The sequence below is a fragment of the Lycium ferocissimum genome, chromosome 11 (assembly GCF_029784015.1).
Source record: "Lycium ferocissimum isolate CSIRO_LF1 chromosome 11, AGI_CSIRO_Lferr_CH_V1, whole genome shotgun sequence".
Lineage (NCBI taxonomy): Eukaryota > Viridiplantae > Streptophyta > Magnoliopsida > Solanales > Solanaceae > Lycium > Lycium ferocissimum.
In genome coordinates, this window is record NC_081352.1 from 26,450,321 (window position 1) to 26,461,767 (window position 11,447).

At 35.3% G+C, this 11,447-nt stretch overlaps 2 protein-coding genes and 1 pseudogene across 2 annotated transcripts in view; 2 read left to right on the plus strand and 1 right to left on the minus strand.

The window, feature by feature from the left end:
* The window catches only part of LOC132037778 (serine/arginine-rich splicing factor SR45a-like), a 71,511-nt gene that overhangs the window by 10,105 nt on the left and 49,959 nt on the right, over nucleotides 1-11,447 (plus strand). The window lies entirely within an intron of this gene.
* On the plus strand, nucleotides 4,169-7,092 carry LOC132036728 (uncharacterized). The gene is made up of 3 exons (XM_059427106.1): nucleotides 4,169-4,372; nucleotides 5,858-5,912; nucleotides 6,787-7,092. Exons 1-3 carry the CDS (start codon nucleotides 4,278-4,280, stop codon nucleotides 6,892-6,894), a joined length of 258 nt encoding a protein of 85 aa, XP_059283089.1. The 5' UTR covers nucleotides 4,169-4,277; the 3' UTR covers nucleotides 6,895-7,092.
* LOC132038171 (aspartyl protease family protein 1-like) overlaps nucleotides 8,273-11,447 on the minus strand; it is a 10,221-nt pseudogene continuing 7,046 nt past the window's right edge.

The following is an 11,447-nucleotide window of genomic DNA, read 5'->3' on the forward strand; positions in this document are numbered from 1 at the left end:
AAAATGGGAAAAGGGTGTGTGGCTGTTTTATGGCATATATTGTGTTGGAAATGATGTTATTACTATTGGTGTTGTTGTTGATGTTGTTGGTTATTGAATAGGAATTTCGGGCTAGGCGTATAAACGGGGGAGATCTTTGCCGAAATTTCGGCGAGACTATAAATGAATTTATTTGAAGGACTAAGACAAGCGTGTAATAATGAGTCTAATGATTGTGTAAATTGTCTTAAATGTAGACTTGCGAACTTGGACGAATAAGCATAGCTAATAAGAGGTGGACGGCAATTATGTAAAGCTTACCACTTTTCTTTTCTTTTTGGCATGTCTTAGATGTAAGTAAGATATGATACGAGCCTTGGGTAACTGTTCGCCCAAGATTCGAGCATGTCTACGATTAACTTATTCACTTCTTGATGTTAGCATTCCTACTATAGTCGATTTTATGGTCCTTGTGTCCTTTGTATGATTGGATAGTAAATGTTGCGCCAAGAGTTTTTGTTCTAAAAGATTCTATGTCGAATAAGGTCTTTAAACTTTTTTCCTTAAATGGGCTCGGATCATTTTGATACGTTCGTAGAGGTCTATAACGAATTATGTCCCGTAACTTTCACAAGTGGGCTCGGATTGGTTTGAAACGTATGTCTAGGATCTCGAGACCTTCCTTATAGTCTAATGACACTTTGAAAGAACTTAACGTGACTATCGTCTTAACCCTCGGCGTTGATTACTTATTTACCTATCGAGTCCTGAAAACATGATTTATATGCGTATGATTTTCATTACTACTGTTTGTCGTTACATTATTGCATCTTCACTTTGAGTCCTCATTAGAGGGCGGGACACGTTATATGTGATACGAAGTATCTTTGGCAATCTGATATCTTTGTGTTACGAGTATAATGTGTTACGGGTATCTTTACAGGGTATGATATGTTACGGAGTATCTTTGTGTTACGGAGTATGATGTGCTATGGCGCGATGATGGTGTGGCGACCGTGTTCACGAAACCTATAATGGGCGGATATGTTTCTACTATTAATATGCATGATTTGATATTCCTGGTATAGTAGATACTATCGCATATCGTGATACGTACTCGATTCGATGGAATTGTTTGATTATTTCAAGAGTAAGCATTTGGCAGATTACGGTTATTATACTTGTTTTTACGTATACATGCATGATTTGTATTTAAGAATGCAAGCATTTTGGTAGTACGGTTATTATGCTCACTTTCTTCTTACTTCGGTTATAACTTAGTTTTTACGTATTTCATGCTTTGTATATCGGTACGTATTTCGTCTTGTACCCCTTTTCTTCGGGGCTACGTTTCGTACCGCGCGGTGTATACGGATGAGTAGAGGATACTGAGAAGATGTTCCGTTGGATTGGCGAACTCCGTTTCCTTAAAGATGTCTTCTAGGGAGTCGGAGTATCTAGGTTATGATATCTTGATTTATGTTAGAGACTTTACTGAACGGTCACGTATATACGTATCGATCGTAAGCGGCTCGTAAGCCGATGTATCTGCGTTACGTTACGGATCTCGTATGATTACGAACTTTTACTTGATACGAGAAGGACGAAAAGCATGTTTTTTTTAAGTTTACATTATGCATTCATTTCATGATTTAAGAGTCCAGTAAGATTATTAGTATCACGAGGATTAGCGAGTTCGCTCGACCCTAAGTAAGGGTCGGGTGCCCATCATGCCCTATCAAAAGTTGGGGTGTGACAATGTTGTTGTGTTGAATACCAACTGGTCTACAAAGAATTTCCCAAATGCCCCTTGCAAAGTCCTTAGAGCACGTAAGATGTTAAATATCTTCTTCTTGAGGGTTCTTGTAGCAACAATATTTTGAGGAAATTGCTATTCCCATCTTAGCTAGCCTGTTATTTGTAGGTGTATTGTCTCTCAGAGCTCTCCAATGAATAAAGTTCATTTTGAAAGGCACTTTATGCTGTCAGGTTAATGAATCAATCCAGCTTTTTGGCTTTTTCTGTCTCAAAATGTTCCAAGAAGATGAAACTGTGAATTTTCTTCTCTGATCAGCTGTCCAAATAGGGGTATTTTCCACTTCTAGGTTTAGCTTGATCTTCATATTTTATATATGAGTTAACACTTCATTTGGGATATGCACATCCCACCCTCCCCAGTACTAATGTTCATTTTCAAAGGTATAAACTATGTTGACATCTCTTGGTTTCCTGTCTTTAGGAAGAAACTTTTAAAGTGCCCCAAAGCCTGTCCAATTATCATACCACAAGGATACTTCACCTTTACCAAATTTTCATTGAATATGTTAATCCATTTCTGCCTTTAATTTGCACATAGCATTCCATGAGTGAGAGTTTACTAAGTACCATCTTTTCTTTACTTGATGAATCCTTTGATACTATTTAGCTAGAAAAAATTCACTCCATAAAGACTGACTTGTCCTCAAGTTCCACCACTGCTTCATTATAAAAGCTCTGTAAGTGTCTTGGAGTCTCCTCAATCCAGCACCACCCTCCTCACATGGATAGCATAAGTTTCCTAAGATGCCCAATGAAACTTTTTAATCTCATTAGCCCACTTGGCTGAATTGCTGCCAATAAATATATTGGAAGAGAAAGCAGTACATGCTTAATCAAAACAGCTCTTCATCCTAATGAAAGAAACTTAGTGTTCCAACCACTAATCCTCTTTAGCACCTTGCTCATCCATTTTTAGAAAAATTGCATAATTTTTCCTTCCTTCATAGAGTGGACAACCCAAATACTTGATAGAGAATGATTTATGATCCACTCCTGACTTTGATCCTTGATAGAAATGGAAACACTAGATTTGTTTTTGTTCACTTTTTACCCAGAAACTTTCTCATATCTGGCCAAAGTATCCATGATCATATTCAAAGATGTCTTGCAACCACTGCAAAGCAAAATTATGTCATCAGCAAATGCCAAGTGATTTATAGTAAGACCTTTTTTGCTCATGTTAAAGCCAATGAAATCATCTTTATGCCTATAAATCATATCAATACATATTTCACAAAATCCCATCCTTCTCATTTTAGTATACATAAGTGGGAGCAAGACGCTCTGCCATATACTTAGACCATGTCTGTCATTGTAATAAGACTTGATTTTCTATTATAGAGATTAAATATTTATATTTCCGGTATTATGAATATTCTGTGCTTAACAACCCATTAAATATGGGAAAATTCAACTCTATGTCTATTAAGAAACAATATTTACTTGGTTTATCCCAATTTTTCCTAGATTACCTGGTGCAGCCTATTTTTTCTTAATTATCCGGTTTAGCCTAATTTTTCCTTAAACATCTCTTATATGCTATTATAAACTAGGTAGACATACTGTTTAGTCGTAAGTGTATAGTGTTGTATAATTTTTAATGTCGTATGATGTTGTATATTGTGTATAAGTATTGTTGTGAAAGAAAAAGTTGGTATGCGGATAGAAACTAAAAATATGGCTATGTAGGTGTAATATATTATGTCGGGTTGTATATTTTTGTAAAAATCCCAATAAAAACGTTCCAAAAAAAACATTATCATCTTTTTAAAAATTTCATAAAGATAAAAGCATAATTACTTATTTATATTTCTAATTTATCTTTTAAATTACTCTCTCCGTCTCAATTTAACCGTCTTAATTTGACTAGGCACCGAGTTTTAGAAATAAAGAGATAATTTTGAATCTTGTGGTTCCTAGTTAAAGATGTGTATAATGTATTAAAATGTCATTTGAATCTTGTGGTTATAAAATTGCCACGTAGGATGTTTGAATTGCCAACTTAAAAAAAAAAAGACTTCTTTTAGGACAAAGTAAAGAGAAAAATAAGACACTAAAAATGAAACGGAAAATATATATTTTAATATAATTAGTTACACATACACCTAATAATGGGAGTAAAAATATAATTAATTACATATACAGCGGGGTGTAAAGTATTACCAACAAGAATTGCGGTGTAGTGGCCGATACTATTCCATTCTTAACCGAGACGTCTCGAGTTTGAGGCTCCGCGGAAATGAGTCATTGTTAGAGAGTGTTTTACTCCTGTGGACTACCGTACGAATTCGATTTAATAAATGCCTAATATGGTACTACCGACACCCAATGAGAAAAAAAAAATGGTAGAAAGTTTAAGAGCTAAAAATTGAGCTGACTTATTTTTGACCCGTTACCCAGCATTTCAAACCCGAAAACAAAACATATAAAATCCCTATGTTTTTGGAAATCAAATTCACAGGTAGAAAGAAAAAATAAAAATGGTGAGATTTGGAAAAATACTTCTGAAAGATGTTGGTATTAACAAGTCGCTCTTGGAATTTCTGGTCTGTCCACTTTCTAAGCAACCTTTAAGGTCAGTTCCCACAATTTTTTACTTAATTGAAAATTATTTTTTTCTTTCTGTGACTCATAATTTTGTTTTAAGTATTTTTTATTTTTTATAGCTCTATGTCTAATGGGAGAAAATATTTAGGCCACGTATCACATAGTTTGAGTTTGTTACCTGGTTTAGCTCATATTTGTATATGAACACCTTTTATCCATTATTAATATACTTTTATACAAGGTTGATACATAATGTATAATGTTTTCCCCAGTTTAGCCCAGTTTTTTTAGCTCTGTGTCTACTGGGAAAGAATATTTACCCAGTTTAGCCCAGTTTTTATAGCTCTATGTCTACTGGGAAAGAATATTTACCCAGTTTAGGCCAAGATTTCCTAAATTACCCGGTTTAGCCCCATTTTTTTTAGCTCTATGTCTACTGGGAAAGAGTATTTACCCGGTTTAGCCCAGTTTTTTTAGCTCTATATCTATTAGGAAAGAATATTTACCCGGTTTAGCTCAGTTTTTTTTAGCTCTGTGTCTACTGGGAAAGAATATTTGGTTTAGCGCCGTTTTTAGCTCTATGTCTACTGGGAAAGAATATTTACCCGGTTTAGGCCAAGATTTTCTAAATTACCCGGTTTAGCCCAGTTTTTTTAGCTCTATGTCTATTAGGAAAGAATATTTACCCGGTTTAGCCCAGTTTTTTTAGCTCTGTGTCTACTGGGAAAGAATATTTACCCGGTTTAGCCCAGTTTTTTTAGCTCTATGTCTACTGGGAAAGAATATTTACCCGGTTTAGCCCACGATTTCCTAAATTACCCGGTTTAGCCCCGTTTTTTAGCTCTATGTCTACTGGGAAAGAGTATTTACCCGGTTTAGCCCAGTTTTTTTAGCTCTATGTCTATTAGGAAAGAATATTTACCCGGTTTAGCTCAGTTTTTCCTAAATTACCTGGTTTAGCCCCGTTTTTTAGCTCTATGTCTACTGGGAAAGAATATTTACCCGGTTTAGCCCAGTTTTTTTAGCTCTATGTCTACTGGGAAAGAATATTTACCCGGTTTAGCCCACGATTTCCTAAATTACCTGGTTTAGCCCCGTTTTTTTCTACTGGGAAAGAGTATTTACCCGGTTTAGTTTTTTAGCTCTATGTCTATTAGGAAAGAATATTTACCCGATTTAGCCCAGTTTTCCTAAATTACCCGGTTTAGACCAGTTTTTTTTTTTCTTAAACACCTCTTATACACTATTATACACTTTTATACAAGCTGGAGATATTGTTTTCCGTAAGTGTATAATGTTGTCTAATATTTGTATAATGTCATATAATGTTGTATACCATGTGTATAAGCACTGTTGCGAAAAAAAAGGTTGGTTATGCGAATGTAAACTGAAAATATGGTTATGTAGGTGTAATATATTATGTTGGGTTGTATATTTTTGTAAAATTTCGCAACTCAGAATTTTGTGTTGAGTATTTTTTTTTTAATATTTTTTTTTTTTTTTGGGGTTGAAGGCTATGTGAGAAGACGAATTCCTTAATCAGTGATGCGATTGGTGTTTCCTATCCGGTGAGTGATTGTTTTTGACTGTTGAATTTCATTTCTACTGTGTTCTTAGGGATAATGTTTGCTTTTTGTATTTTCCAGCTAAATTCCTGAAAATATTCTGTCAATATCTCCAAATTTTTTTTTCTTTTTTACTTTCTCTGCTATTATTATTCCTCGAATATGAAAATTAAGAACATATTTTGTGATTTGTTTAGGCTCCCTCTGCTAATTTAAGATGGAAGATACTATTAAATTTTTCGGTTTAGTTGGGGTCTGCTCTATAAATAATTTCTATCCATTTCATAGATTCATTGTTAGTTAGGACCCCATTGGCCATAAAAAAATTTCACTTTCTTCCGGAATAAGTATTCCACTTTATTTGAAAATTAGTGTTTGGCCATGAAGAAGGAGAGCCTTGGCGTAACTGGTAAAGTTGTTGCCATGTGATCAGGAGGTCACGGGTTCGAGCCGTGGAAACAGCCTCTTATAGAAATGCGGGGTAAGGCTGTGTACAATAGACTCTTGTGGTCCGGCCCTTCCCCGGACCCTGCACATGGCGGGAACTTAGTGCACTAGCTTCCCTTTTAGTGTTTGGCCATGGAAATTCGAATTTCAACTTGAAGTTGGATTCCAAATTTGAAAAACAGGTTATAACCTGTTTTCCAACTCCATCTTCATAATTACAAATAAAATGCTCACTTCTCTCCTTTCCAGTCAAATATATTAAAACATTGATTTGAAAACATTTTCCTGAAAATATCATCAGGTACAAGCAAAGTAAATTAAGAGAATATTTCTGTGATATCAATGGGATCTTTTGTATTTTACTTCATGTTTCACAGGTTGCTTGTTTCTTAAGTTTGTCATTTGCTTTTTCTTCCTTTTGTTCAATTAGATAGTCGACGGGATCCCTCGTCTTGTACCAACGGATGGCAAGATAATTGAGACTGATGATGCATTAAATTCTGATGGCTCTGTTGATTCATCTGCTAAAAGAAACTGATTATGAAAAAGGTAGTTCTTAATACTATCCATTGACAAACAATGTTTTGAGTTCATAAGCTGATGGAAGATGTTCGAGAGAATTATGTCAGTTGAACTTCTTAATTACGTCAACCTGTTCTTGGTTGCAGTCTTAGCTGTGGCAATCTGTATTTCTCTATGGGGCTTAATAAGAAGTGTTTCTCCTTGATTAATAATACCTGGAAGTGGCTTTTTTCTATTTTTTTTCCTCAAGCATCATCTCATTAGTTATTTCCGAATTCTAAAATTTCTTCTTTTCGTGAGGTAGTTTTGCGCAAATAACTTTTTGCAATCCAATCATCCATGCTTATTACTTGTGTGTCTCATTTGCAAGAGGTTGTGTTTTTCCATAAGTGTGAGTTGAAACTTATTACTGCATAAAGCCTCGTAGTTTATATGTTTGATTAATGCTATTAGCCTTGAATTCACGAAACTCAAACTCCTTGGCATTTGGAACACATGACTCACTCATCATTCTACTGTTACTACGTGTGTTTTAAATAATAAGCATAATATCAAAGTTTTCTAGAGTTTACATGTTAATAAGGAAACCTAGTTATATGCATGCATTCCGAAATATAGTTGAGGGTGCTTTATCTTGGCCTTAGAATACTTACAAAAGCAGCAATTGGTGGGACACTGCCAGTTATTTTTTGGCATCTTCCTGTTAGCATTTTATCAAGAATTTCAAGAGGACGAATCCCAGGCTTCCAGATTTTGAATACTTTGAAATTGGGATAATAGATACAATACAGAGAAGGAATAGGTATTGCGTTTAAAGTAGCTGCGTATTGAGTGAAATCAGTAGATTTGGCATTGGAACTCTAAAACCTCAGCCGTTGTCCTTCAAATTTTGATGTGGCAGTTCAAAAATGCAAATTAAGTTGGTGCTTGAAGAACTATGTATTAGGGTACCATATTCTATTTTCCTTCAGTAATGGGTCTGATTTCAACACTTCCTAAATTTTTTTTTTTTTCCTCCTGTTTTAAAAATCTTCCTATACATTAACTAAAACAATGGGAACCAACACCGTTCCTATGCATGAGAGTGGAAAAGTCTCACGAACTGTTTCATTCTTACGCTTCATCCTCTGTTTCTATATAGTTGACGAATACATATTACGGAACAATATTGCAGTATGGGCAAAATGGTGTGGTTTTGACTCTTTCAAGTTTCTATACCACCACTTACATAGAGCTCACTATGTACACGCTTCATCCTCTGTTTCTATATAGTTGACGAATACAGATTACAGAACAATATTGCAGTATGGGCAAAATGGTGTGGTTTTGACTCTTTCAAGTTTCTATACTACCACTTACACAGAGCTCACTATGTACAAGGATAAAGAAAAATCTTATGAAGAAATAATCATCAAATAATAGCTATAAATGAAAAACAGAGCCATTACAAGTTAGCAAAAGAAGGTCGAGCTAGTTACATAGTTTCCCGCAGATGTTGATGTGTAAAAGCTGGAGTCGACCTAGGGGTACGATTTCCATTTTCTCTGGTGTCCTCTGGCAATGCATTGGTAGGAATAGACCCTTTACTAGGCTTTTTCTTGTTAATGGGCATAATAGTTTTACTTTTAGATTCTTTAGAATCATAACCTGTGAAAAAGGAATCTCCATTGTAAACTTGAATTGGTTTTGTGTACACGGAAGGCTCTTGCGTTAAAGAAGGAATATAAAATCACAATCAGATGGCTTCCAGCCCAAAACCATCTTTTCTCGGTCAAAAACCATCCGATAGCGGGTTATAAAATTTCTGCAAAAGTGGTCCTCATATCAGTGGTGTCTTTCATTTTGTCAAAATATGTGAAGACCCTAAGATATAAGATGAAAACTAGGTCTCAGGTTCAAATCCCGAAGGAGACAAAAAACACTAGGTAATTTCTTCCCATCTGCCTAAGTCTTGGTGGGCAGAGTTACTCGATACCTATCTTTGGTGGGAGGTAGCAGGTACCTAGTGGAAGGTGCGTGCAAGTTGGCCCGAAGACCACCGTCATTAAAACAAAGATGAAAACTAAAACTTCTTAATATTTCTTGGCACGTGCTATTTGTATGAGTTTAGTTCCTTGGTTGCTGAAATAAGTAGAATCACGTTACTAGTTAATAGATTCTCATGTCCAATGATATTGACATCCCCATTTTTGACAACAGCTAAACAAAATGTTGTGGAACCGTCCTGATGATTAAAGCCGGCTCATTAGAAAATATGATAAAAAGAATGATCTAACTCTTATATGTTAACATAGAATGATCTAACTCTTATATGTTAACATTGTCAAAAAAAAAAGAATGATCTAACTCTTATGATCTAACTTTTAACATATAAAGAGCAGTATCATCTTACCGGAAGGGACAATGTTATAATTGGATAAAAATGATAAAATGGTTGCCACCATTCATTATCAAATTTTCATCTAAGAATTTCAAAGGAGGTTTGATTTGCCCTGTATAGACAGATGGTGTTAAATTCTTAGAGTTTAGGAAATTAAGAGAAGGAATACATAGAGATTATAAAAGCTGGTTTACCTTAGCCCATAGCAGTACTCAAAAGGAACTTGCACAGGAGGTTGAATACGTTGCACTTGTGCCTGGGAATAATACTGCAAAATATACTAAATATTTTTTGCTGTCAAATATCAAAACAAAGTCTCCAACTAGTTGATCATAAATTCAGCTTTTGAGGCAGATCTAGGATTTAAACTTGATGAGTTCAACGTTTAAGGGTTTTAGCTCTGAAATCGGATTTTTGAAATTATGGTTTTGAAATCTCATAATTTTTGATATTTTAGTGGTTCTTCATACACACACACACATATATATATGATATATCTGTATTCTGTGTCGAAAATACTTGTTCAGTTGAATAGTGAAATAGGTTGCATCCGTCTTCGCTCCTGACTCACATTCTCTGTAATGACTTATCTGTGTTCCATGTCGAAAATCTCTGGATCATTTAAGTATGTGAATGAAGTACCGGAATCAAATATAGCTGTGAAATCAACATCAGTGTCCTTATTCCCCATAGTTATTCCCCTCAGGCTAATGTTATAAGTTTTGCTGTTTCAGAGAGAGAAAAGAAGGAAATATACATATATAGTTTGAATTCCCATATCATGATCAAGCTTGAAACAGAATCAAAATGCATAATCCTGTGAATCAAGGTGAAAACTTAGTGTGGTTGTTCAAGATCGAAAGGTGTTTCTCCCTGGCCCAGACTTCCGCTGTCTCCAAAATTTATTCGTCCAATACCGTCAGCCCCAAAGCACATAGAAAACAATTTGCAGCAAGTCCTTTGCTAGGTAAATGCCAGGAACAGATATATCGCCCATACCGAGTCCAAATAGACCGTTGAGGCCAGCCACACTAAGCTTTCACCATACCGAGTCCAAATAGACCGTTGAACAACCACACTAAGCTTTCACCAGAAAAGCACTTGTTTGTTTCATTCCACACCTGAAATAGAACAACTACTCCCGCAGTCTCAAATTATCTATCGTGATTTCTAAAAATGGTTGTCTTAAATTGTTTGTCATTTCAGAAATTCAAGACAAAATTTATCAATTTTCCCCATTTTACCCTGAACAGTGGTGAATTCAGAATTTAGTAAGTTGTGGGTTCTGGAATGTATATGTACATTCTGGGTGTGTTTGGTATGGAGGAAAACATTTTTCAGAAATCGGTGTTTGGTACGAAAGAAATGTTTTCCACGGAAAATGTTCCTAGAAAATGTTTTCCTGGAAATTTAGTGGGTTTGTTACTTATTTTCTGGTTTTGGTAAGTAAGCGAAAAAATGTTATCCTAAAAATATTTGTATGCTCCCTCCATCCCAATTTAAGTGTCTTAGTTTGATTGGACACGAAGTTTAAGAAATATAGGGAGACTTTTTAATCTTGTAGTTCTAAATTAAAGATGTGTGTAATGTACTAAAATGTCTTGAATTTTGTGGTTTTAAACTTGTCATGTATGGTGTTTGAATTGTTAACTTACTAAATATAGAAAGAGGCACTCTTTTTCGGACAAACCAAAGAGGAAAGTAAGACACTTAAATTGGGAGGGGGATTATAATTTAGGCAAACACTATAGCGGGATGGGGATGGAGGTGTGGGGAGGAGACAATCAATGTGGAATGCTACTATGAAACCACTAGGGAAGTCATTGTCCTTATGTTCAAGAAACTTGTTTTCCTAAAGAAAAATGATTTCCAAAAATTTTGACCAACCAAACATAGGAAAAATTAAAAATCCATACCAAACACACCCAAAATGTTTTCCAATTTTCCATGTTTGGTTGGTCAAAATCCAAAAATTTTCTAGGAAAACAAGTTCTTAAAAATGAGGAAAATGACTTCCCTACTGAGAGTGGGGAAAACAAGTTTCAACAGTGCATTCCATGTTATTTGTCTCCTCTCTACCCTCCACTCCCCCCCCCCCCCACCCCCATAGCCTTCATGCCTGCACTCCAACCCTCCACCCTTTCCTAATATTGTTTGCCTAGATTATATAAAATATTTCTGGGACAATA

What these genes read in the sequence shown, in the direction of transcription:
- LOC132036728 (XM_059427106.1), top strand. Translation starts at nt 4,278, where the DNA reads ATGGTGAGATTTGGAAAAATACTTCTGAAAGATGTTGGTATTAACAAG. An exon ending in CTTTCTAAGCAACCTTTAAG is followed by an intron (nt 4,373 to 5,857) that starts GTCAGTTCCCAC and finishes TTGGGGTTGAAG; the next exon opens with GCTATGTGAGAAGACGAATT. An exon ending in CGATTGGTGTTTCCTATCCG is followed by an intron (nt 5,913 to 6,786) that starts GTGAGTGATTGT and finishes TTGTTCAATTAG; the next exon opens with ATAGTCGACGGGATCCCTCG.